At 40.0% G+C, this 27319-nt stretch overlaps 2 protein-coding genes and 1 non-coding gene across 6 annotated transcripts; 1 reads left to right on the top strand and 2 right to left on the bottom strand.

Moving 5' to 3' along the window:
- Window positions 1-395: 395 nt before the first annotated feature.
- On the bottom strand, window positions 396-12715 carry LOC104118458 (uncharacterized). Of its 3 annotated transcripts, XM_009629694.4 has the most exons (14): window positions 12563-12715; window positions 12256-12403; window positions 11867-12021; window positions 11670-11757; window positions 11221-11369; window positions 9389-9535; window positions 8059-8166; window positions 7777-7888; window positions 6892-7035; window positions 6735-6772; window positions 6557-6649; window positions 4242-4325; window positions 2591-2740; window positions 396-774 (listed from the first exon to the last, which is right to left on the bottom strand). In XM_009629694.4, exons 1-14 carry the CDS (start codon window positions 12629-12631, stop codon window positions 628-630), a joined length of 1632 nt encoding a protein of 543 aa, XP_009627989.1. In that variant the 5' UTR covers window positions 12632-12715; the 3' UTR covers window positions 396-627. The 3 variants fall into 3 exon arrangements, with proteins under 3 accessions (XP_009627989.1, XP_009628006.1, XP_070031147.1); XM_009629711.4 differs by lacking the exon at window positions 11867-12021 and having other exon boundaries at window positions 12563-12696; XM_070175046.1 differs by lacking the exons at window positions 396-774; window positions 2591-2740 and adding an exon at window positions 2932-3027.
- Window positions 12716-12753: 38 nt separating this feature from the next.
- On the top strand, window positions 12754-12825 carry TRNAC-GCA (transfer RNA cysteine (anticodon GCA)). The gene has a single exon. It is a non-coding gene; the product is annotated as a tRNA-Cys (tRNA).
- Window positions 12826-13657: 832 nt separating this feature from the next.
- LOC104118483 (actin-depolymerizing factor 7-like) lies at window positions 13658-26077 on the bottom strand. 2 transcript variants are annotated; one of them, XM_070175526.1, is made up of 3 exons: window positions 25987-26077; window positions 14181-14440; window positions 13658-14030 (listed from the first exon to the last, which is right to left on the bottom strand). In XM_070175526.1, exons 2-3 carry the CDS (start codon window positions 14420-14422, stop codon window positions 13880-13882), a joined length of 393 nt encoding a protein of 130 aa, XP_070031627.1. In that variant the 5' UTR covers window positions 14423-14440; window positions 25987-26077; the 3' UTR covers window positions 13658-13879. The 2 variants fall into 2 exon arrangements, with proteins under 2 accessions (XP_070031627.1, XP_009628017.2); XM_009629722.4 differs by lacking the exon at window positions 25987-26077 and having other exon boundaries at window positions 14181-14454.
- Window positions 26078-27319: the final 1242 nt, after the last annotated feature.

Genomic DNA, 27319 nt, shown 5'->3' with positions numbered 1-27319 from the left:
TGACCTGCAAACTTAAATTGTCTTGGTATAAAAAGGAGCAAGGAAACTGATTGTGCATGCGCCTATGATTCTAGTTGTCATAAGTCATAACTTGATAGTCTTGTACGAAAATTCAGCATTGCTATTCAATCACATAATTTCAAAAGGTATTTGGAAACCTGGAAAATCAGGGGGACTCAACTAACTGGACAATATAAAGCAGATGTTTGAAATTGATTCCTCTAAAAGTAAAATGCAGTAAATGAACATGTTATTCTTTTTATTGCTGGTAGTTAGTCTGACATTGTCTCCTGCTTATGAATTTTGATTTTTCATTATAATGAATAGTCAAAGCCAAACAGAAATTGACAGCACCAGGTTTCCTAATTAGTCCCCTCATGGTTCAAGAAATCAGCTAAGAACCAGGAATATAGCCTGCATGGATTAATACACTTCATGATGACATGCCGTATACTCGTATTGGTGTCAGTCAAATCCAATCCAGAAATGTATACAAAATGAAATGAGAACAGCAAGTTCCTAAGGGCACCATATATAAATCTAAAGGCACAAAATATAATCTAATAAAAAGAAAAAAAAGGGGGAGGTCAGGGAAGAAAGGTGGGATATAAGATATAAATACTCGATTTAAAAGTCACGGAAGAGCATGAGAGCATCGTCAAGATTCATTAGGGAAGATTCTAAAGTAATCCGGACTTTTCTTAGGCGATTGTATCTGTTGTGCAGTTCACTGTGCAGTTCCTTTACCAGCTTCTCTCTGGGCATCTGAAGAATCTGGCACACATGACAACAGTTAAGATATTAGAGCATGTGAATCCGATAGTAGTCAATGAAGGGGAAGGTAAATGCAAGAGAGCTTTTTCAGATATGAAGGAGATTTCCAGTTATGCAAGAACAGAGATTTTAGCCGAAAATTCCTTTTAGCATTAATTTTTTCGTGGATTTCTACTTCAGACAAGCAAAATAAAGGGGAAAAGAACTTGCACAATTCCTTCAAGAATCTTTCCTAACTATGGTCCAAACCATAGATGTAGCAAGCAAAGTGGTGGTCATGACAATGAAGTTAATGGCAAGACATAGGAACAAACAAAAAAGAAAAAAGTTTTGCAACTTGACCTCAACAAGAGACCAAGGCAATGTGAAGCTGAGGTTGGCCTAAACCTAATTCACTCAACTCTCCCCTCAGGGGTAGGAACACCCAATTGTAACTCTGAAGTCGAAACCGTATGACATTCTCACATTCTGTGAAATCAAAGCAACAGATTATTTGTATTTAAGGCCCAGTCTTCCACAGTTATGCGGCGCAATAGATCACTCCATCCGCTTGAGGGAAAGCAAAAACTAAAATGGTCTAATCCTCTCCCCGTTACGTCAACTTTCTACAGCCTCTTCAAATAATATGTAGCTTAAAATTTCCCTAGATACTTGTATTCTTTCTTGAACTGCATGTTTACATGACCGAATGCTATCATTTCACTATCAGACTACCCCACTATATTTGAATTATTACTTTAGCCTAATGATTTCCCATGTCTGCAATAATTTGCCCCATCTACCAGATTTCAAACACAAATCAAATGGATCGCTTATTATTTCCTTTCTTATTCCTTTCTTTGTTAATCTTCCATCATGATTGACGGAAACAGGAAATGACAAGTTCTTTTCCAGTATATCATTCTTGATATTGTGTTTGAAAACTTAATCTGCCCAGCAACCGAAAAAAAGTGGAAGAACCACAACTATGTTTAAAGTCGCAGAATAGATAACTAATTCACATTCAAGTTGCATTCAACGTAAATGGTTCGTGTCTCAAAGTAGAATTAGAAGACTGTTTGCTCCTTTTTGGTTTGTGTCAGTCTCTAGACAGACTAATTCTTAGCCAATTGATACATCTGTCTTAGACAATCAAAAGAAGAACTTCGTTGTCAGTCAATCATCTTTCATTAGAAGATACAGAACCTAAAATGAAGGATGGTCCCAAATGCATACTGTTCAACAACAACAACAAACCAAGTGTAATCCCACTGGGAAGGGTAGTGTGTATGCAGACCTTACCTCTACCTTGAGAAGGTAGAAAAGCTGTTTCCGATAAACCCTCGACTCAGGAAAGAAAAAAGGGCAGCCCGGTGCACTAAGCTCCCGCTATGCGCGGGTCCGGGGAAGGGCCGGACCACAGGTAAAAAGGCTTAGGAAGGATAAAAAGGAAGGTGTAACAACAAGCAGCAACACCAACAAACCAATAAGAAAACCAATAAGCAAAAGAAACAATAAGTAATAACAGAAATATAAGAATAGGACAATACAAGGCAGTGCACTAAAACTACTGGTATGAACAAGGCAAACCTTCGGCTACCTAACCTTCTATCCTAATCCTCGACCTCCACACCTTCCTATCAAGGGTCATGTCCTCGGTAAAAAATGCATATTGTTCGACGATCATAAAATAACTAATTATTTGTTTCATTAATAAAGACATTATCTGCCAACCTACACTTGCAGAGTTCATTAAAATAGAAGATAAACGAAAAATAACAAAATAACGTGCAATAGACAGAAGAAGAACATTGATAGGTGAGCTCTGTAAACAAACCTCTTTTTCCTGTTCTTGCTCGTGTGTTATTCTCAATCTCAAATTAAGGGCAGCATGGTACATTTCATCAAGAACATGTTCCCAAAGAGACTGCTTATTAATTTTCCACAGTATGAATTCTGATTGCCTTGCTCCACGTGCAATAACTTTCTGGAGTGAATGGGGAATATCATTAGTATGTGTTAGAAGCTTTGTTCAATGCTCTCTCTCTCTCTCTCTCTCTCTCTCTCATATATATATATATATATATATATATATATATATATATATATATATATATATAGATGTGTGTGTACATGTGTATGCACGCGCTTGCATGTGTTACAAAGAAAAGAAGAATAACAAGCTTTCTTCAATATAAGTCGCAGTTGGAAAATAAAACAATTTCGAGCTTATCATTTTAATTTGTATTTTTGTCCCTCTTGACATATTATGTCCTGCAAGTGCAAGCCCATTAGGGGGTTTGAAACACCATCAACCTTCTATATCTTAGAACGAAAAGCATATTAAAGCTTCAGCAAGAGTTTAGATCAGAAGGCTCTGTAATAACTGATTATCTAATGTAGCACAGGAGGGCAACAAGGAGAAATTCCTCGTTGCATAAGTGGGTATTTATGCTATCTCATGCAGCTACTTATTGTATCCTTTGTTGACCTTTTGACCTTAGTTGATTGTGAGATTTATTGGCGCTGTGTGAAGGTTCACTATTATCCACCTTCCTTTTCTCGCTTCACTATGGATGGAGACCTTAAAAGATGTGAGGGAATTGCTGCTGAAGCAAGGACGTGTCTAGTTAGTAGCAATGTTTCTGCTTATAGAAAGAAAGCCAGCAGGAAGAAGCAACCATTCTCCTGTACTTCTGATGAATCAGAATGATCGTCACGCCCTAGATTCTTGAGATTTTAGACAGGGCATTCAAACTGATAGATTTTCTTATTGACGAGCTTAACAATTCACCCGCTTTGCATAATCGGGTAATTTTGCTGGGTTAGAGAGTTCACGGTCTCCCAAATCCCATCCCCCCCCCCCCCCAAAAAAAAAAAAAAAAAAATTGCGTATGGATCTCTATCAACGAAGTTGTGCACAGTATCTGGAACTTCCAAAGGACTCTTTTCTATAAGTACTTCCAAAGGATATGTTTGCTGCTTAAATAAAGATCTTTTTTAGCTCAATGAATTTCAGGGTATGCTCCAGGTGTCTAGAAATGTCTCATTTTGATCAGCGAAATACAAAATTTTACTTTCAAAAAGAACAAATTATCTCGTGGATTACGTGAGACGAGAATAGATTAGCAAGAGCACCTCCCATGGAATTCATCCTGAGATCAGAAACATACTCAAATCATCCCCACCATGGGATAGATCAGAGTAAGGCATGTTACTATTTAGCAAGACATAAGATATACTTTATAGCATGTAAAAAGACAGCACTTACCCTCCCTTCATATTGGCTTTAGCTATCTTAAGATACAGAAGCAAGCCAAATATGCCATTTTGCTGCTTCCATGACAATGGCATAAGACAGCAAGAAAATCCACAAAATAATTTCGAGATATATTTTTTTCTACTCTCAAAGGTCTTCAATTTTATGGAAGCATTCCAATCAGGAGATTTTCTTCTTCTACTACAACAGAAGCCCAGAAATATATTACCTTCATCTCCAAGTAGTCATCTTTCCACAGCTTAAATAGAATCTTGACTGCATCTTTCTTTTCAACAAATGTGGTATCTGAAATCTGATAAGAAAACAGTATTGTAAGATTGCTTTCATCTCATTATCAACAAATTGTAGCGTGCAAAAAGAAAACCTTCGATCACCCAAATATTCTGTAAAAACTCAAACAAGAAAGCACTTCAACATTGTTCTTATGATGCATACTTTCTCAGGAGCCTCTACATGTGAGCAATAATTTCAATAGACAGAAATATCAGATCCAGACCCCCTATCTCTCTATACATCTAGATTTCAAATATAAATGCATATATATATATAGGGTTTTGCTAACCTACTACATGGCCATCATAGGTTAGCATTGTACCCACGATTCTCCAAAATACCCCTGTTAGTACTTTAAATATAAGGGTTTTTCTGTCTTTAACCCAACTTTCTTCAGCTTTGTGAGTTGCAATTCGCTACAGCCACTCCTCCTTTTTTTTAAAGTAAAGATATATACTGAAAAGGTACCAAGATGGAATAGAAAAAGTTACAGGTCATAACTGCAGTGCAGCTCTCACTCCAACGTACTACATTTTCCCCCCTAACAAGTGTAAAAATTCCGAACACTGATCCATCGTATCTAAGGTATTACTATGACACCAAAAATACAAGTTCTTGATACATTTGTTTTTGACCCTAGGTATCTGCAGCCTCCTCCCCTCTACAGCCATTCATCTTCAAGTATGTGGGAGAAACCAAATTGAACTTTGGCAGATGGTTGATCTCCAGCAGCCAAAGGAAAAAAGGATGGGCAACAGGACAAAAACGGAAATGGCAGCGCTAGGATCTGAGAATACAAATAGCTTTTCCGAGCTGCCCCACTTTTGGCTTACTAAAAAGCTCACCAAAAATGATGAAGCCACACAATAACGCTTCGCAAAAAAAAAGAAGAAAAAATCAGTAACTTTTGCAATTGAAACATATTTTCTAACAGTTGATGCAAAATTCGGTTTTACTCATAATTAGAAATTGGAAATCCTCCCGTTTGACAGAAAAGTTGCAGTTCATTGGAAACAATTGGTAGTCCAGTCTTAACAAGAGCTATTGAATTTGTGTAAGAAGGCTTGAGGGTGGCTGGTGGTTTTTGTTGGAGTCCTCTGTGATTGGTACTGGCTGCTTGGAGGTGTTGTTTGGACAGAGAAATAGTGTTTGCGTATGGAGTTGCTGTGAGCTCTCTTAAGGTGATGAGATAAGGATGGCCTTGTGGTGGTTTATTCGTGGTGGAGAGGGCTGTCGGGTGGTGATGGGGCAACAGTGGTGGCTGTTGTTCAAGGAGAGGGTGAACTGAAATGGACTCCAGATGATGCAGGGGAGAGGGAATGAATTGGGGTAATTCAAAAAAGACAAAAATGCCATATAGACATTTAAAGAAATTAAAAAAAATGGGGAGAGTGCTATCCTACTACACTCTTCCTTATTAAAAAAGAAAATAAAAAAGAAACACACAAATCTTCTAATCTGTTCCATTTTTACTTATTCCCTTCATACTTTTTATCTAATGATTTTTATTGTTAGCTTCAGTTTTGTGAAATGTGTTTGCTACATTTGGGGACTAAATGTTTTAAAGGCCTACATTAAAACTTACATTTACTAGAGTAAATTACAATTAAGAGAACCAAAGAGATATAAACTCCCAGTTCCTGCACTAAGCAATGCATATTTCTGGGCGAAGTGAACTTGGCATTTTTATAATAAAATGAAGCTTTTGAATTAAAAAATAGGAGAAAACTGAAATGATAGTCATCAATTAAAGTTGACAGCAAACAAATAAACCAGTTTAAACGAAAAAATATAGCTATCTATGCTTAATGATTTCACTGAAGTACTTTTCGTCCCTCAACAACATTAGCTGGACTTGATAATAGATGTTTTAAGGACTAAAAGAAACAGGGAAGACAGCGCAAGTACAGAGAAGCCTCATTGCCATTTATTTATTTAAATTTATTTATTTAATTCTCATAAAGGTGGTGTCTGGACCCGCTTGTGGGCACCTCGAATGTTTCACCGGGTACCTCTTACCAGTGACGTACCGGGTGACTCCGTCAACCAAAGCTTAGGCAAATGAGGAAAAATCACCTAGAGTTTTTTTATCTCTACTGGGATTTCACCCACTTCATTGACCTCTACGCTACATCCTTGAGTGCCCCCATTGCTACTTATGTAGCAAACGATTCGTAGAAATCTAGCATGGGTAATGAGTTCAAATTAAGTTGCCTTTAAATCAACATACATTCAGCAAGCCTGTGATACCTTATCAGTTTCAAGAAGACGATCAGCTTTTGACAGTAATCTGAACATCCTGTAGGCCTCCCTTCCATACCTTTTTAATACAATGGATTCCACCTGCAAGTTATAGCATATTGAGATGAAGTAAGCCAGATTTTAGCAAATTGAAACAGTAACCTTGGTCTAAAGGTTTGTAACCAACCTCTTCAATGCGAGCTTGTTCAATAACGTTCTTCAAATCTGTGGACACATAACTATCACTTGTTATAGCGGATATCAAACACCAGAATCCACAAGGTTTGGACTTTGCTCAAGAATTATATTACAATGAAAAGTCAAGTATGGATAGATATGCTTGCCTACACTATAAGTTTCATCTATTGCCATCAATGGGGTTTCACATCCTAATTCAACAAGGGAAGCTCTGATACGCTCCAAATCCATACCAAGACCACCATCCCTCTTTATCACCTCATCATAAATAGCATTTATGGACTGAGGAACTGCAAATAATGATTTCAGATTTCAGTGAAAAAAATATAATGACCAACACATGTAGAAGGTGGGATAAAAGAGTCGTGAAATTTAAAGCCAAAGATAACACTACAATGAAACAGCTAAAACAGGAATATGATATTCATCAACACAAATTGCTACCTTTCACAAAAACAAACCAAATGCAAATTTTTGGCACAATATCTTAAGCAAGTACAAAAATGTAAACTGTACAGGCCACGACTTTTACTCAATTACAAACCTTATCATACAGAAATTACTCAACTACAGAAAAGTATAGAAGCAAGCATGCCGCTGTTGTGCATGTCTCTGAAAAGGGTCTATAAGGCTCAGGCTCCAGTCTAGAAAGTTATCCATATATGAGTATATGATTCAACATGAATGTACCTTCACAAAAAACTCAAGATGTTAAAGCCTCAAAAGCAAGGCCGAAGATTAAAGTTGGTGGGGTTTCTATTTTATGAAGAAAAGTTGGTGAACTTTGTAGATGTGAAATATCATGTCTTTTTATGTCATGATGCTGTCAATCCCTCATCTCAAACATATACATATGCGTCAGTTGTCACCATGCACCCGCCCATACTTGAGCATATTATCATCCACATCTTCTTCTTCCCTTTTTTTTGGACAAATGCACACTTTAGTTTCTATTTATCTGTTAGTAATATCAGCAAGAGGTCAAAGACATGTTTCAAATTAATTGACCGGTAAATGAAATCCACACTCACCTGAGTTATCGATTCTCACTTTAGTCTCAGAATGTCTACTCAGCTCCAGGGTCGCAGCAAGCACAATGGCAGCATCATTATTGACACGTACTTTCACATTTGCAACGCAAGCCTGTATCAATACAGTTTGAACTGTGATTCTAGCAAGGCATTGTCTGAGATTCTAAGGAGATTTCAATTCTACTGTTTTCTTTGATGGTTTAACGATTTTTGCGAAATAACCTAACAATGACACTAATTTGAATGTATTGGTACTCCATCACAAGAAGTTGACAGACCAACCTTGTGCCTTAAGCGGCGAATAAACTCTTCAAAATTGGCACGCCAGAGTACTTTGTTTTCATCTGTAGCCAGCAGTTCTGTGTTTGACTCTAAATTATCTTGCTTCCGCTAAAATCACAAAATAATAGATCAGTCGACTAGCAAAATAGATAGGGTGAATACATAGATAGCCCCTTAAACTTGTCCCAATTTTTCATTTAGATACTTATACTAAATCTTGTTCCAATTGAACTCTCGATGTATATTGAAAGTGTGTCTATTGAACACATTTTTTACTATCAGCCCAAACACTTAAACGTGTGAGATTCATGCACTTCACTTAAAAACGTAACCAGTGATATTTAGACACATCAGAAGAAAAAAATGATGTGTAATTGAAACCTTCCATCCCATCTTGTTTCTCTTTCCATTCACCATTAATTTCTCTCTCATTTTCAAGGTTCAGAACATTTTCGGATAGTTTGCCATAGTCTCATCCAATTGATCGGAGTCGATGGTGGTCGAAACATATTCTGCAATTTCTTTCTTTTTATTCTCTACTCCATAGCCTCTTTTCCCCAAAAAACAATCTTTCTCATCAGTCTCAAAACAGTGAAAAACTTTGCCTGAGTTCTATCGGAGAACATCCATCCGATGACGTCTCCATCTTCTTACTCATGTTTATGCCGATGTCTTCTGATTTTTTTAGAAAAAATTTTTGGTTTGCTATGTGTGCTAGAATATATGAATAAAATATGGGATTGTAGTGACTCGTTGGTGGTAAATTGTTTCCTTGTAATAGTGTTGGCTCCTAGGTTTGTTCTGGAGAGTCCGGGCTTTTAGAATTTCTAGTCAATGTCAAAATACCAAGACAATTATGTTATATTCTATCTATGTTAATGTGTGTCGCTGCTATCTTTGGATCTTCGTTGTATGAAGCATGAGGGCATATTGTAACTCCCATTTACAGTTCCATTGGTTTGTTAATATACGGCAACTGGCAACTTTGTCAAGCTGCTGTAGAAGCCGTTCTAAGCGGCGCACAAATCCAAATGGTGGATATTGCCTCTGGTGGACAATGGCGAGAACGAAAATCCAAAATTTGGGGAGGTGAGTGTGGAAACATAAAAAATTTCATCTATTCACGCGCTCAACATTGGGTGTGAAACAAACACCATGCCATGTCAGCAAGTTGTGCCTGATAGGCACACTTGTAAATAAGATAAGGTGTTCAATACTTCAATTGGAACAAAGCTTAGTACAAGTGCCTAAATGAAAAATTGGGACAAGTTTAAGGGGCCACATATGTATTCAGCCAAATAGATATCTATAATGAAAATGTTATACCAACCTTTGTGCCAAGTGTCACAACCGTAGTCTTTTTGTCAGTTGTTTCCACAGAAGCCTCGTTCCAGGTGTCTGTTTCAACTAAGAATCTCATGGATTCCATTGGAGCTGCTGCTGCCAAGGCTCGTTGTTCAATGGTTTGTTTTACAATCTGTTTTCATCAGTAAATAACAAAATCAAGAACATGAACAGTAAAATACCAACTTAGATAGCTTTTTCTGCACTAGATTTAGTTATCCAACTTACAAGGTTGCTAATGCTCTCATCCACCTACCTCGCCCCAAATAACCTAATACTGGTAGCAGTATTCTTCTTATTAAAAAAGGAAGCAGCATCTCTTTGTCGATTTGAAAGAACGCTTCATGATTACCCAAATATTCTGTAGATATAACCTAAATTCCTTTCTTGAATCCCTATGCTAGTGCTCCCTCCATTACTATTTGTATGACAGTGTTTGACTGAGGATGGCATTTAAAGTATTATTTTTGACTTATGTATTATTAATGGCAATGGACGAAATATTGAAGTACTAGTTGAAAATTTAGTTTGACATAAAATATCACACCAAAGCTAAAACTTGACTTTATTGGATTTGAATTTTGGAAGTTGTTAAAGTTGGATAGAAAGAGAATTGTGTCAAACATTTTGGAATGATCCAAAATGGAAAGAGTGACATATAATTGAAACAACTGGAGCATTTGTTTTACATTGTGAACAATGTTATCAAAGGTGAAAAGTGCAAAAAAGATCTAAGGTCCCTTGGGGCTTTAAGAGAAAAGCGCAAATGAAGCGGGGACTTTAATGGGGAAAGGCGCAAAAGGAAAAAAATACAAATATGTATGTGTAGTCTAAGACTAATAATTATAAGCATGAATAACAAACATATGGACAAAGAAATTGAAAAAAAATGCAATAAAGTGAAATATCAATTTTCTAGTGTCGCTTCCTTAGGATTATACTCATTAGCAAGGAAAAGTATGTCTTAGTGCCTTGAAGACGTCATTGAAGCGCCCGCTAAGTAAGGGCGAAGCGGTCAACATGTTTCGTGCCCCACTTCAGGGCTTAAGCACGCTTTAAGAGCGCCTTTGACAGCACTGACTGAGAATCCTGTCTCCTATCTCTTTTCCTTGTTTACTCTCATTTTCTGTGATTTCAACATGGATTCCTCAGTTTCAAATGATAAATGAAAGTACACTGTAAAATATTGATGAAGCTTAAATTTAATCTTTTTTTTCGGAAGCTGCTTAAAAATACTCCAATTATGACTGACCTTTTCCAATTATAGATAGGCTCTTATTGGGAAGAAAATTTTGTCTTGTAAATAAATAATGTGTGGAAAACATATATGGTGCTGACATAGCCTTTGCCCTAAGACACTTATGAGTTTAAGTAAAACATTCAAGAATTGAACCAAACTTCTTAGCCAATTAGACAAGGAACTCCTCAATTTGTTATGTTTTATTGTCCATCATAGCAAAAGCTTCAATGTCTTGTTGTAAACTTGTACATGAGAGTGATATGGCAATATCTAGTTTTAAACTCAGACAGTTCGACCTCTCGTAAGAAGATTTGCTGGTTAATAGAAGAACAGAGAAGTATGCTATTGCTCGCAAAAATCACCATGACATTTACTTGCAATCTATGATTAACAGTGCCAAAGCACATGCTGAATTAAGTTCTTCATCTTAAGAAGGAAAGCAACGATTGCACAGATTTCTAGAGTTAAATTAAAAATGCAGCGGAAAACCAACATCACATGGAGTCATCAGGTCTTTGATGGAAAACAGTATTGAAAAGAAGTTGCCATCATCATAATAAACTTTGACATCACAGTACCTTGGCAGATTTAGCACCTTGTTTCTTTGCAGCAGTTTCTTCTTCAGCTGATGGACCAAGAAATGGTTCAGGGGCAGGACAACGTTCCACGAATCGAGCGTTAACTAGCTTGTTGAAGTTATCTCGTGCAGCTTCAGCGCTAGAATCTCCTGGACAGTGTCGAGGGCCTCTTAAAGTAAGAAAGATGTTTAAGATATGCAGCTTAAGCTTTTAGAAGATTGACAACCCAACTTTTGTTGCTTCAGGTTCAAGTAGTCATAATCAAGAAACAAATAAAAATGCAAATTGTGGTTATGAAATAGAACAGGAGTGCCTGTTGTTTGAATTATGCAAGAGCTTCCGGTGATCATAAAGCTCAAAAGTTGCTTTATGTATGAAGAACATAGATGTCTATAATCAGAGTTTACAAGACACTTAACAGAGAACTACAGAAAGGATAATTCTTTCACCTTGATTTGATGTCTGCTTGAATCTATCTATAATTTGGTTGAGTGAAAGCCTACCATGTTGAAGCAACCCTTCAAAAATCTCTTCACACTAGAAAACAAACAAACAAACAAACACATTCAATACCACAAACATAGAATATAATCAGCTTGAAATATGGCAACAAAAATTAAAACCTAACGATAACCTCGAAACTCACTTCTTTTCCAACTTCTTTTCCGACTTCTTTTCCGACTTTTTCTCCGAGTACCTCGGACACAATCTCTAAAAACTTAGGGAACCTCAATTTATGTATTATGTTGTCAAATAATGCCATGTAGTTTGTAATAACTTTTGGTGCCTCCCCAAATGCACCTAAATGGCAATCAATATATCAGATATCAAGTAACTTCTCACCATCTATCCTCAAATTGAAAAGAGTTTTAAGTATATACACTGTCAGTATAAAGAATTTTTTACACTATCAGGTCACCCAAAGGATATGTACAGATAAAGGTGGCCTGAGTGTAAAAATTCCTTACATGACGGTGTATATAAATTAATTGAAAAAGCTACTAAAAGTAGTACTAGTGGCATTAGTGACAGTACCTTCTTGTTGAACTGCAAAGGCTTGAACACAATTGTGATGAATAAGAACAAGTAAACAGTTCCTAACATTCTCTCTGCTAAGCTCTGTGAAACGTACAATTTGTGCTAATGATTGAGTTCCTCTTTGCAACAGACACTCGCAAACTTTCTGCAAAAATTATCAGAAGATGAATTAGAAATCAACAAATTGATTTTAGTTAAATTGAAAAGCATCTACAAAAGTTTGTGCATAAGAGGATAGAGTAACCCTAAAAGGGAGGAACAATTAAAACATAGAAATCTTTAGACATAAGTCTTAGGTTTTTACAGCATTAAGATCGCCGAAGTAAGAAGAGATGAGATAAACAGCGAGTTTGATGCCGTGCGGCGACACCATTGCGGCCCACTCTGCTTCTCTACAGACAGAGAGCGTGACAGAAGAAGCGGAGGCGGGAATAAGTGATGGGTTGAAAGTGATAAACAAACTAATATGAAAATATAGGGTTTAACAGGCGTCAAGGGTCCATAGCTCAGTGGTAGAGCATTTGACTGCAGATCAAGAGGTCACCGGTTCGAACCCGGTTGGGCCCTTTTTCCTTTGTTTTTCCCTTTTGTGGTCGATTATTAGTAGTAATACTTAAGAAATATATTTTTTACTTTTTAAACAACGCAAATTTTTGCTTAATACTTTGAGAGTTAGTTTTGACATTTTAGTGTAATAATTGTACTCTTATTCCATATTCTATCTTACATAAAATAACACATATATATTCCCACATAATTATGTATGTACTATTTATAAGGAAATCACTAATAGCAACCAAATATTGTATAGTGAGAATATTAAATCTCCTCGAAACACGAATATGGCATCGAGCCAAACCTTATATTTTTTAGCCGACCAGAACCCCTATTGATTAAAAAAAATATTTGTGAAATAAATAGATTGACGAGAATTGCTAAACCTCCCTCAAGAACTGATGATAATTTGCGATTGAACTATATGAATTATTGGTTTAATTGTACATTTGATTTTAACACAATTAAATTAAATACAGAACATTGAATTTTGTAAAGCCAAAAATTAAGATTAAATAATAAATTATATTTGAATGATAAAGTTTAAATTTATGTGCAAATATTAATAAATAAATTGATAGCTTAGCTCTGCCCAAAACTAAATCTTTATGTTATAAAGGGGTCCTAATTTGTGTGTGGTTCTTTTGGGAAGTTCTTTATGTACTTTTCTTCAATAGAACTTGGAAGAATACCTGCTACACATTATTAGTTGCACCCTGCTGGTTGTACAAATTACTAGTTCAGTAGATCTAATGATCTTTGAACCTTATTCTCTTCCCTGGGTGGATGGATCTTAATTTCAAGTATTTTATTTATCTTGCAGCAGTTTGTTGCTAGTATATGGTTGGTACCGAGAACTAGTACTTTTATTTATAACAATTAACAACAAAAGAAAGACAGAAGACACAAATTATGTTGAGCTATTGGAGCATACATACAGACTACAGAGAAAATTTGGTGTATGACTTGAACATAATCAAACAATACAGGAAATTAAAAACACTAAAATACAACAGCTAGCATTAATGAGGGGAGGCTGCAGATGGGTACGTATATATGATGAGATTCAAAGTGCTCGCGACTTTATAATTTCAAGACTCATTTCGCTAGGATCCGTTGCTTGCAATTCAACTTGAATTCCATCTAATTCTCTCTTGAATTTGTCCTTTGAGCTCGCGTATACCATCTTCATCCTCACCTTTGATGTGTCAGGAGACCTAAAATTCATGACAGTATATCAGAAAATGGTTAACTAACACTGGTAATCACTGAATTAGACAAAATAATTATAAAGATCATAAGGATTGAAGAGAAAGGTATAGAAAATATTATAGGAGGGAAATGATCTGGAAAGTTGGTACTATTACCAAGCGATAAAGAAAATCTTGCTTTTCTGGCAATTTTCAGTAGTTATGGAGTCAAAATCAAAGACAATATAGCAGCACTCATCTGCGGGCAGAGAGTTAGTGAAATCTTCATAGCTTTCTTCAGGGCCCCCAAGCTTCTCCACTACCACTTGTTGAGACTCAATTTTGAAAACTATGTATCTGTAGTCTCTCTTTGATTTTAATTCCAAAAACTTTAACTTACAGTCATCATGCACAACCATCCCAGAAGCAGCATTCGCCTGCATACCCATAAATTAATTTGTCAACACAACCGAAGAGGGAAAATAGAAGCCCTGAATATATATATATATATATATATATATATATTCATATATATATATATATATATCACGGAGAATGATACTTAGTCAATGCATTGTTTCACCGTGTAATGATCCGAACGGTCGTTTTGAGAGTAATAGCCCCGATCCCCTATTTACTGCTTCTCCCATATCTATTTCTGCTATTGTGACTTGCCGGGAGTTTCATTTTGGTTTTTGGAGTGTTTGGGACACATAGTCCTTAAATGGAATCTTAAGTCTTAGGATTTTGACCGTAGTTGGAAGTGTGTAAAGACGACTCCGGAATAGAGTTCTATCGGTTCCTTTAGCTCCGTTGGGTGATTTTGGACTTCTGAGCGTATCCGGATTGTGAATTTGAGGTATGTAGCTAATTTAGGCTTGAAATGGCGAAAATCGAATTTTTGGGAAGTTTTATCCGGGGGTTGACTTTTTGATATCGGGGTCAGATTCTGATTCCGGAAGTTGGAGTAGGTCCGTAATATTGAATATGACTTGTGTGCAAAATTTGAGGTCAATCGGACGCGGTTTGGTAGGTTTCGGCGTCGTTTGTGGAATTTGAAAGTTTAGAAGTTTTTTAGGCTTGAATCCGGGTGTAATTGGTGTTTTGATGTTGTTTTGAGTGATTCAAAGGCTCGACTAAGTTCGTATGGTGTTTTGGGATGTGTTGGTATGTTTGGTTGAGGTCCCGGGGGCTCGGGTGGTTAACAGATCATTTTTGGACTTGGCTTGATAGCTGAAGTCTGGTTGTTGTAGGTTCTAGTTTCCTTGTATGCGATCGCAGGGATTCATTCGCGATCGCGTAAGCTTATTTGGGGTAGAGGTGAATTTTCTCTATGTGATCGCAGAGTTAGGAACGTGATCGCGTATGTGTGCAAAGTTGTGCTTCGCGAACATGTGGCTAAGGTCGCGTTCGCATAGAAGGATTTGAGCAGGAGGGGAGGCGTGTCCAATGCTCTACGCGATCGCATGAGGCATGATGCGATCGCGTAGGTATGAGAGGCAGTAATCCGCGATCGCGTGGGTGATTCCGCGATCGCGTAGGGTAAAAATCTTGGGGCAGCGAAGTTGTTCTTCGCGATCGCGATAAAAGAAATGTCTGGGCAGTATTAAAGTTTCCAAAACAAGGGTTTGAACCCATTTTGCATATTTTGAGCTAAAAAACATGGAATTGGGCGATTCTTGAAGGGATTTTCGTGGAGTTGATTAGGGTAAGTGATTCTTACTTGGTTTTGGTTCAATTCCATGATTTCATCGTTAATGTTTTCATCTAATTTGTGATTTGGGGTGAGAAATTGGGGAAAAAGAGGAAGAACTCTTCAGTGGGATTTTTGAGGTTTTGAATGGGATTTTATTATCGGATTTGATTAAATTTGGTATGGTTAGACTCGTGAGTGCATGCGCTTTCGGGTTTTGTCACTTTTGTCGGATTTCGAGACGTGGGCCCGGGAGCCGGGTTCGGGCCAATTTCAGATTTTTGGCTTTAATTTAGTACTTTTCTTGGGAAATTGATCCCTTTAGCCTATATTGATTGTATTGTTCTACTTGTGGCTAGATTCGGGATATTTGGAGACCGATTTGAGAGGCAAAGGCATTTCGGAGTAGAGATTTGCTTGGTTTGAGGTAAGTAACAGTCTTAAATATGGTTTTGAGGGTATGAAACCTCGAGAATTTGTATCATGTGAATATTTGGAGGTGACGCACATGCTAGATGATGGGCGTGCGAGCGTGCACCGTGAGGGATCGTGACTTGGTCCATCCCGTGAGACTGTAAAGTCGAATAGCCATTGTGATTACTTATTTTCCTTATGTTTGAGCAATTGACTGCCTTTCATGTTAGAAACCATGCTTAGGCTATATGATATCGTTGTTGGGACCCGTAACGGTCGTATACTTGTTGAATTGACTGCTAATTGTTGTCTCGTATTCAGCCACAGTCTTACTTGTGTGTTATATCTCTGTTTCCTCTCATTTCTTGTTGACACTTATTGTATTTTCTGTTTGGGTTGGTTATTATGATATTATGTGAGCCCGAGGGGCTGGAGAGATTAGTGACTGAGATAGGGCCTGAGTGCCGAGCTGCGAGCTATGAGGTATATGGATCGGGTTGCACGCCGCAATAATATTGGATCGGGTTGCATGCCGCAACAATATTGGATAGTCTCGTACTCAGTCACAGTCTTACTTGTGTGTTATATCTCTGTTTCCTCTCATTTCTTATTGATACTTGTTGTATTTTCTGTCTGGGTTGGTTATTATGATATTATGTGAGCCCGAGGGGCTGGAGAGGTTAGTGACTGAGATAGGGCCTAAGTGCCGAGCTGCGAGCTGTGAGGTATATGGATCGGGTTGCATGCCGCAACAAGCTTTCAGGCTCTCTCTCTCTCTCTCTCTCTCTCTCTCTCTCTCTCTCTCTCTCTCTCTCTCTCTCTCTCTCTCTCTCTCTATATATATATATATATATATATATATATATATATATATATATATATATATATATTGGATCGGGTTGCATGCCGCAACAATATTGGATCGGGTTGCATGCCGCAACAATATTGGATCGGGCTACGCGCCGCAGCAATATAGTGCTTGGGCAGAAGGAGCCCCTCCAGAGTCTGTACACCCCTAGTGAGAGCAGGTACCTATTGAGAGTGTGTATTGAGGGCTGAGAGCCGAGAGTATGAGCTTATGAGATGAGTTGAGTGACTGCTGCCTTGAGAGGCTGTACTTGCTTTTATTTATTGTTGCACTTGGTTGCTGTCCGATGTTGTTGTGAAATTTTTGGAAGATTCATATCTGTTTTACTTGGGCTCGAACTGATTTGACTTATACCACTGGATTTGAAATCATGTTCACTCTTTACTGAAAACTTTTGATATGAACTGTATTTTATAGCTCGTCACTGCTTCTCAGTTCCTTATTTAATTCTGTTACTTGCTAAGTTGGTTTTTCTCATGCTACACCCTGCACTTCATGTGCAGATCCAGGTGTGTACGGTTCTGGCTGTCGCTGAGTTCGTGCACGGGCTGATTATCGGAGACTTACGAGGTAGATGCCAGCGTCCGCAATCCTTGTTTCTCATTTCTTATTATCTTTTCTCTCTTGTATTGGTATTTATCACAGATTGTAGTAGACTATGTTTCGAGATTGGTTTTTAGATGCTCATGACTTAGTGACACCCCGATGTCGGGCTATTTTTCCGCACTTATATTTTAATTGGGTTTTTACCCCCATTTTATGAAAAACTCGGGTTATCTTAAATGTCTTAATTCATTTCTGTTAAATTTTGAAAGTGTTTTGGAAAGGTCGACTTGCCTAGTACCACGATAGGCGCTATTACGACGGGTTAGGTTTTGGGTCGTGACAAGTTGGTATCAGAGCCTAGGTTACATAGGTCTCACGAATCATGAGTAGGTTTAGTAGAGTCTTGTGAATCGGTACGAAGATGTCTGTACTTATCTTCGAGAGGCTGCAGAACCCTTAGGAAACTCCACATTCTTGAATTCATGTCGTGCGAATATGTTGATTCTAGTAACTAAACATCTGTTGTTTCATTCTCTCATAGATGGTGATGATGCATACTACGGGACATGATGGACAGCCACCAGTACCACCAGTCAGGGCCGCGAGAGGCTGAGGTCGCGGTAGAGGCCGTGGTAGGGGCAGAGGTGCAACTCGTACCGCAGCTAGGGCAGCACCTGCAGATCCACCAGTTGCCCCAGTTCAGGATTCCAATTGTGGATGAGCCGGTGGGACTAGCTCAGGCACCACCTGTGCCTATTGTGATTCCAGGCCTTCAGGAGGCCTTAGCTCAGATTCTGACCGCGTGTACCAGTCTTGTTCAGGCGGTCTCTGTTCCGGCTGCAGCAACCACTTCTCAGGCCGGGGGAGGTGCTCAGACTTCCGCTGCCCGCACACCAGAGCAGGTGGTATAAGGATTCCAGACACCGGAGGCACCCTTAGCCCGGCCGGTTGCAGCTGCTCAGGACTATATTGTTCCTGCTATTCTTGAGGATGAGCAGCGTAGATTGGAGAGGTTTGGGAGATGAGGGAGAGGATGCACAGGGTTTCTTGGATAGGTGTCAGAGGATACTCCGTACAGCAGGTATTCTAGAGGCCAGTGGGGTCTCGTTCACTACCTTTCAGTTCTCCGAGGCTACATTCAGTTAGTGGGAGGCTTACGAGATGCGTAGGCCGGTCAACGCAATGCCCCTTACCTGGCAGCAGTTCTCCGTTATCTTTCTGGAGAAGTTCGTGCCTCAGTCCCGCAGAGAGGAGCTGCGCAGACAGTTTGAGCAGCTTCATCAGGGTGATATGTCTGTGATGCAGTATGAGATGTGATTCTCGGAGTTGGCCCGTCATGCTATCTGGTTGGTTCCCACAGATAGGGAGAGGATCAGGAGGTTTATAGATGGCCTCACTTATCAGCTGCGATTGCTTATGACCAAAGAGAGATTGTCTGGGGCTACTTTTGATGAGGTTGTCAATATTGCGCGTCAGATTGAGATGGTTCGTAGTCAGGAGAGGGTTGAGAGGGAGGCCAAGAGGCCTCGTGGACAGGGAGGATTTAGCGGTGCTCCTTCTAGGGGTCAGTTCCAGCACGATAGGGGCCATCCTTTCAGACATGCTCAGACGGTTCGTCCAGGTCACCGTGGTGCATCATCTGGCCATGGTTCTCACAGTTATCAGTAGGGTCATTCATCTCTCGGTTCCCTCCCAGCGCAGAGCTCGTCCCGTGCTCCATCAGGTCAGGTTTCGCCTATGCCAGGTCCTTCTGCCAGTTATCCCGATGCTCGAGGCCCCCTTCAGTCCCCTGCACCAGCACCAGGGAGTTGTTATGAGTGTGGGGAGTTTGGTCACATGAGGAGAGAATGTCCCCGTATAGTGGGAGGTCTAACTCCGCAGAGGAGCCGGTCTATGTCATCAACACCAACCCCTCCACCACCCGCTCAGCCAGCCCGGGGTGGAGCCCAGTCAGCTAGGGGTCGCCCGAGAGGGGGAGGCCGATCAGGGGGCGGCCAGGCCCGTTTCTATGCTCTTCCTGCCAGACCAGATACTATTGCTTTGGATGTTGTGATTACATGTATTGTCTCAGTTTTCCATAAAGATGCCTCTGTATTATTTGACCCTGGTTCCACTTATTCATATGTGTCCTCGTATTTCAATCATTATCTGGATATGCCCCGTGAGTCTCTAGTTTCATCTGTTCATGTATCCACTCATGTGTGTGGTACTATTATTGTGGACCGCGTATATCGGTCATGTGTGGTGACCATCGGGGGTCTGGAGACTAGAGTGGATATTTTGTTGCTCAATATGGTCGATTTTGATGTGATATTGGGTATGGATTGGTTGTCCCCATGTCATGCTGTTCTAGATTGTCACGCTAAAACTGTGACGTTGGCAATGCCGGGTTTGCCGAGGGTTGAGTGGAGCGGTTCTTTAGACTATGTTCCCAGTAGAGTAATTTCATACTTGAAAGCTCAACGGATAGTTGAGAAAGGTTGTCTATCTTATCTGGCCTTTGTGAGGGATGTTAATGCAGAGGCCCCTGCTATTGATTTTATTCTGGTGGTGCGAGAGTTTCCGGATGTGTTTCCTGCAGACCTGTCGGGCATGCCGCTCGACAGGGATATTAATTTTAGTATTGATTTGGTGCCGGGCACTCAACCCATTTCTATTCCATCGTACCATATGACACCGACTGAGTTAAAGGAGTTGAAGGAATTGAAGGAGCAACTTCAAGAACTCCTTGATAAGGGGTTTATTCGGTCTAGCGTGTCACCTTGGGGTGCACCAGTTCTATTTGTGAAGAAGAAGGATGGTACTATAAGAATGTGCATTGATTACAGATAGTTGAACAAGGTCACAGTCAAGAACAAGTATCCTTTGCCACGTATTGATGATTTGTTTGACCAGCTTCAGGGAGCGACAATGTTCTCCAAGATTAATTTGAGGTCAGGGTATCACCAACTGAAGATTCGGGACTGAGATATTCTTAAGACAGCTTTCATGACCCGATATGTCCATTATGAGTTCCTTGTGATGTCTTTTGGGCTGACTAACGCCCCAACAACGTTCATGCATCTGATGAACAGTGTGTTCCAGCCATATTTGGACTCATTCTTCATTGTATTCATTAATGACATCCTGGTGTACTCTCGTAGCCAGGAGGAGCATGCCCAACATTTGAGGATTGTGTTACAGTGATTGAGGGGGGAGAAGCTTTATGCAAAGTTCTCCAAGTGTGAGTTTTGGCTCAGTTCAGTGGCGCTCTTGAGACACGTGGTGTCCAGTGATAGTATTCAGGTGGATCCGAAGAAGATATAGGCGGTACAGAGTTGGCCCAGACCGTTCTCAGCCACGGAGATTAGGAGCTTTCTTGGTTTGGCAGGCTATTACCGTCGTTTTGTGGAGGGGTTTTCATCTATTGCATCGCCCTTGAGCATATTGACCCAGAAGGGTGCTCCATTCAGGTGGTTTGATGAGTGCGAGGAGAGCTTTCAGAAGCTCAAGATTGCTTTGACCACGGCTCCAGTTCTAGTTCTGCCATCAGCTTCTGGTTCCTACACAGTGTATTGTGATGCATCACGAATCGGTATTGGGTGTGTTCTGATGCAGGAGGGTAGAGTGATTGCTTATGCTTTGCGCCAGTTGAAGACACATGAGAAGAACTATCCTGTCCATGATCTTGAGTTAGCAGCTATTGTTCACTCCTTGAAGATTTGGCGACACTATTTGTACGGTGTCCATTGTGAGATTTAAATGGATCATCGGAGTTTGCAGCATCTGTTCAAACAGAAGGACCTTAACTCGCATCAGCGGAGGTGGTTGGAGCTTCTTAAAGACTATGATATCACCATTTTGTACCATCCTGGGAAGGCTAATGTGGTGGCCGATGCCTTGAGTCGCCGGGCGGAGAGTTTGGGGAGCTTAGCATATCTTACAACAGCAGAGAGACCATTGGCATTGGATGTTCAGGCCTTAGCTAGTCAGTTTGTTAGATTGGATATTTCTGAGCCGAGTCGAGTATTGGCTTGTGTGGTCTCTCGGTCTTCTCTTTATGATCATATCAGGGAGCGTCAGTATGAGGACCCCCACCTGCTTGTCCTTAAGGACATGGTCTAGCACGGTGATTCTAAGGAGGTCACTATTGGGGATGATGGTGCATTGAGGATGCATGACAGGCTATGTGTGCCCAATGTAGATGGTTTGCGTGAGTTGATTCTCCAGGAGGCTCACAGTTCGTAGTATTCTATTCATCCGGGTGCCGCGATAATGTATCAGGACTTGATACAACATTACTTGTGGAGGAGAATGAAGAAGGACATAGTGGAGTATGTTGCTCGGTGCCTAAATTGCCAGCAGGTGAAGTATGAGCATCAGCGACCAGGTGGGTTGCTTCAGAAGTTAGAGATTTCGGAGTGGAAATGGGAGCGGATCACTATGGATTTCGTTGTTGGGCTTCCATGGACTCAGCGAAAGTTTGATGCAGTTTGGGTGATTATGGACCGGTTGACCAAGTCAGCTCATTTCATTCCTATGATGACTACCTATTCTTCCGAGCAGCTGGCTCGAGTGTACATCCGCGAGATCATTAGGCTTCATGGCGTACCGGTATCTATCATCTCGGACCAGGGTACGCAGTTTACATCACGGTTTTGGAGGGCCGTACAACATGAGTTAGGTACTCGATTGGAGTTGAGCACAACATTTCACTCTCAGACGAACGGACAGTCTGAGCGCACTATTCAGATATTAGAGGATATGCTCCGTGCGTGTGTGATGGAGTTTGGGGGTTCGTGGGATCAGTTCTTGCCTCTAGCGGAGTTTGCTTACAGTAACAATTACCAGTCGAGCATCCAGATGGCACCATATGAAGCTTTGTATGGTAGGCAGTGTAGGTCTCCAGTGGGTTGGTTTGAGCCGGGAGAGGCTAGATTATTGGGAACAAACTTGGTTCAGGATGCTCTGGAGAAGGTTAGGATAATTCAGGATAGACTATGCACAGCCCAGTCCAGACAGAAGAGTTATGCGGATCGGAAGGTTCGCAATATTGCATTCATGGTTGGAGAGCGATTCTTACTCCGGGTGTCACCCATGAAGGGTGTTATGAGGTTCGGAAAGAAAGGCAAGCTGAGCTCGAGGTTTATCAGTCCATTTGATGTATTGCGACGTGTTAGGGAGGTTGCTTATGAGCTTGCCTTGCCTCCCAGTCTAGCAGGAGTTCATCCAGTATTTCATGTTTTTATGCTCCGGAAGTATCACGGCAATCCGTCTCATATGTTGGATTTCAGCTTAGTCCAGTTGGACAAGGATTTATCTATGTTGAGGAGCCGGTGGCGATCTTAGATAGGCAGGTTCGAAAGCTGAGGTCGAAGAGTATTGCTTCTGTGAAGTTTCAGTGGAGGGGTTAGCCGGTCGAGGAGGCGACTTGGGAGACCGAGCATGATATGCGCAGCCGTTATCCTCATCTTTTCACCACTTCAGGTATGTCTCTATGCTCGTTCGAGGACGAACGCTTATTTTAGGGGGGGAAGGATGTAACGATCCGGCCAGTCGTTTTGAGAGTAATAGCCCTGATCCCCTATTTACTGCTTCTCACATATCTATTTCTGCTATTGTGACTTGCCGGGAGGTTTTGTTATGGTTTTTGGAGTGTTTGGGACACTTAGTCCCTCAATGGAAGCTTAAGTCTTAGGATTTTTACCGTAGTCGAAAGTGTGTGAAGACGACTCCGGAATGGAGTTCCGTCAATTCCGTTAGCTCTGTTGGGTATTTTGGACTTAGGAGCATGTCCGGATTCTGAATTTGAGGTCTGTAGCTAATTTAGGCTTGAAATGGCGAAAATCGAATTTTTGGGAAGTTTGACCGGGGGTTGACTTTTTGATATCGGGGTCGGATTCCGATTCCATAAGTTGGAGTAGGTCCGTAATATTGAATATGACTTGTGTGCAAAATTTTAGGTCAATCGGATGTGGTTTGGTAGGTTTCGGCGTCGTTTGTGGAATTTGAAAGTTTAGAAGTTCTTTAGGCTTGAATCCGGGTGAAATTGGTGTTTTGATGTTGTTTTGAGTGATTCGAAAGCTCGACTAAGTCCGTAAGGTATTTTGGGATGTGTTGGTATGTTTGGTTGAGGTCCCGGGGCCCTCGGGTGGTTAACAGATCATTTTTGGACTTGGCTTGATAGCTGAAGTCTGGTTGCTATAGGTTCTGGTTTCCGTGTACGCGATCGCAGGGATTCATTCGCGATCGCGTAAGCTTATTCGGGGCAGAGGTGAATTTTCTCTACGCGATCGCAGAGTTAGGAACGCGATCACGTATGTGTGCGAAGTTGTGCTTCGCGAACGCATGGCTAAGGTCGCGTTTGCGTAGAAGGATTTGAGCAGGAGGGGAGGTGTGGCCAATGCTCTACGAGATCGCGTGAGGCATGATGCGATCGCGTAGGTATGAGAGGCAGTGATCCGCGATCACGTGGGTGATTCCGCGATCGCGTAGGGTAAAAATCCTGGGGCAACGAAGTTGTTCTTCGCGATCGCGAGGCTATTTCCGCAATCGCGATTAAGGAAATGTCTGGGCAGTATTAAAGTTTCCAAAACGAGGGTTTGAACCCATTTTGCATATTTTTAGCTAGAGAACACGAAATTGGGCGATTCTTGAAGGGATTTTCGTAGAGTTGATTGGGGTAAGTGATTCTTACTTAGTTTTGGTTCAATCGTATGATTTCATCTTTAATTTTATCATCAATTCGTGATTTGGGGGTGAGAAATTGGGGAAAAAGAGGAAGAACTTTTGAGTGGGATTTTTTAGGCTTTTGGGTTTTATCACTTTTGTTGGATTTCGAGATGTGGGCCCGAAGGCCGGATTCGGGCCAATTTCGGATTTTTGGCTTTAATTTATTACTTTTCTTGGGGAATTGATCCCTTTAGCCTATATTGATTGTATTGTTCTTCTTGTGGCTAGATTCGGGACGTTTGGAGACCGATTTGAGAGGCAAAGGCATTTCGGAGTAGAGATTTGCTTGGTTTGATGTAAGTAACAGTCTTAAATTTAGTTTTGAGGGTATGAAACTCCGAGAATTTGTATCATGTGAATATTTGGAGGTGACGCACATGCTAGGTGACGGGCGTACGAGCGTGCACCGTGAGGGACCGTGACTTGGTCCGTACGGTGAGACTGTAAAGTCGAATATCCATTGTTATTACTTGTTTTCCTTGTCTTTGAGAAATTGACTGCCTTTCATGTTAGAAACCATGCTTAGGCTATATGATATCACTGTTGGGACCCGCAGCGATCGTATACTTGTTGAATTGACTGTTAATTATTGTCTCGTACTCAGTCACAGTCTTACTTGTGTGTTATATCTCTGTTTCCTCTCATTTCTTGTTGATACTTGTTGTATTTTCTGTTTGGGCTAGTTATTATGATATTATGTGAGCCTGAGGGGCTGGAGAGGTTAGTGATTGAGATAGGGCCTGAGTGCCGAGCTGCGAGCTGTGAGGTATATGGATCGGGTTGCACGCCGCAACAATATTGGATCGGGCTGCACGCCGCAACAATATAGCACTTGGGCTGAAGGAGCCACTCCGGAGTCTGTACACCCCCAGTGAGCGCAGGTACCTATTAAGAGTGTGTATTGAGGGATGCGAGCCGAGAGTATGAGCTTATGAGATGAATTGAGTGACTGCTGCCTTGAGAGGCTGTACTTGCTTTTATTTATTGTTGCACTTGGTTGCTGTCCGATGTTGTTGTGAAATTTCTGGAAGATTTATATCTGTTTTACTTGGGCTTGAACTGATTTGACTTATACCACTGGATTTGAAAGCATGTTCACTCTTTACTGAAAACTTTTGATATGAACTGTATTTTTATAGCTCGTCACTGCTTCTCAGTTCCTTATTTAATTTTGTTACTTGCTGAGTTGGTTTTACTCATGCTACACCCTGCACTTCATGTGCAGATCTAGGTGTGTACGGTTCTGACGGCCGCTGAGTTCGTACGCGGGCTGATTATCGGAGACTTACGAGGTAGATGCCCGCGTCCGCAATCCTTGTTTCTCTTTTCTTATTATCTTTTCTCTCTTGTATTGGTATTTGGCACAGACTGTAGTAGACTCTGTTTCGAGATTGGTTATTAGATGCTCATGACTTAGTGACTCCCCGATGTCGGGCTATTTTTCCGCACTTATATTTTAATTGGGTTTTTACCCCCGTTTTATGAAAAACTCGGGTTATCTTAAATGTCTTAATTCATTTCTGTTAAATTTTGAAAGTGTTTTGGAAAGGCCGGCTTGCCTAGTACCACAATAGGCGCCATCACGACGGGTTAGGTTTTGGGTCGTGACACACCGGTGGTGGAAGCAGGATTTTCATCAAGGGAATACAAAAAAATAAACATGCGAACAAGGTAAGGGGATTCAACATCTAACATATATATATATATATATATATATATATATATATATATGGAAATTATTTTTGACCTACATAGTGTAATTTTCGGCGAATAGCTCCACCTAACAAAACTCGTTTAGCCCATTCATCACAAGTATGAAATCATAAACCTAAGATAAATTCTAGACTTTTAGTTTTGTGCATCAATAATGCTGTAAAGATTTTTTACACCATCAAGCTATGTTAATTAACCTACTACATATAACTATTTATAGAAAGCCTAATATGATAACCTAAAAAAAGTATTAGTAACATGTTACTATAGCCGGTTAAAATGAAGTAATAGCACAAATATTCTTCAGTGAATAACACAGATGTAACGCACACAGCCCAAACAAATGTATGCCACTAACATATCAATTTTTAGGAAGACAGAATGCAAATGGAGGTGATAGCTGATAAAGGATTAGTTTCATTTCCTATCCCTCTTAATTTTCCCTTTTTAGTTAATCAAAGTACTCTTTTTATCCCTTGTTCTTAATTTACATGAAGAACTCCCAAGCACTAAAACATAGTTTTTAATAAACAGCAAATAAGGCATTATATATGATGAGAATTTCCTCGTGAACATAAGAGATCATCAGCTAGCACTACTAGAAAACTGGCATATTTCGTCCAAGGCATACCGACCGAAATCGGTCGAAAAAAAAACCCGGCCAAAATCGGTCGGAAATTGCTAAATTGATCGAAAAAGTCAACAAAAATATTTATGACAACGGAAATAGTGGTCTCACAGCAAAAAAATAAAAATTCCAACCGATTTCGGTCAGAAATTAGTCAATATTTGACCAACACCTGGTCATACTTGTATACAATGTACAAAAATAATTTTTTATTAAAATTTTTCTAACTTTCCGACCGATTTCGGTCGGAAATTGAGAAATACTCTAGTCCCAAATCGGCTGAAAGATGTGAGCTTTTCCATCTTATAAGTTGAGCTTTGATGCATAGAGTCCAACAGTTATGGACTAATAAAAAATAAGCAAATATAGGAAGGGCTGTAGTTAGTGCTTAGTAATAAGATTTAATATTCTATATTTAGAATTAGAATTCAATAAAATAATAATGATAATATATACTTGTGATGACCCAAAATGTCATCTTTAAATTTAATAATTAATTTTGTGTTCTAAGACCTCAAAAAGCACTATTTATCATTTCTCGACTTGCGTGCGTAATCCGTAAAATTTTTCGGAAAGTTTTGAGGTGAAAAATGGATTAAAATGTGAATTAGAGCTTTAAAACTCAACTGAGTTGTCTTTGGTCAACATTTTGAGCAAATGAACTCGGATCATTATTTTGACAGTTCCAGTAGGTCTGTATCGTAATTTGGGACTTAGGCGTATACCCGAAATCAAATTCCGAG

This window comes from Nicotiana tomentosiformis, chromosome 5, assembly GCF_000390325.3.
Source record: "Nicotiana tomentosiformis chromosome 5, ASM39032v3, whole genome shotgun sequence".
NCBI lineage: Eukaryota > Viridiplantae > Streptophyta > Magnoliopsida > Solanales > Solanaceae > Nicotiana > Nicotiana tomentosiformis.
Note: the sequence above shows the minus strand (reverse complement) of the source record. Positions and strands in the feature narration are given on the sequence as shown.

Excerpts from the sequence above, each read along its gene's own strand:
- LOC104118483 (XM_009629722.4), bottom strand. The coding sequence starts at position 14,452 with ATGGGTATGCAGGCGAATGCTGCTTCTGGGATGGTTGTGCATGATGAC. Across the intron at positions 14,031-14,180 it reads AAGATTTTCTTTATCGCTTG|GTCTCCTGACACATCAAAGG; the intron begins GTAATAGTACCA and ends CATGAATTTTAG.
- LOC104118458 (XM_009629694.4), bottom strand. The coding sequence starts at position 12,631 with ATGGTGTCGCCGCACGGCATCAAACTCGCTGTTTATCTCATCTCTTCT. Across the intron at positions 12,022-12,255 it reads CTTTGCAGTTCAACAAGAAG|GTGCATTTGGGGAGGCACCA; the intron begins GTACTGTCACTA and ends ATTGCCATTTAG. Across the intron at positions 7,889-8,058 it reads TTCGCCGCTTAAGGCACAAG|GCTTGCGTTGCAAATGTGAA; the intron begins GTTGGTCTGTCA and ends GTATTGATACAG.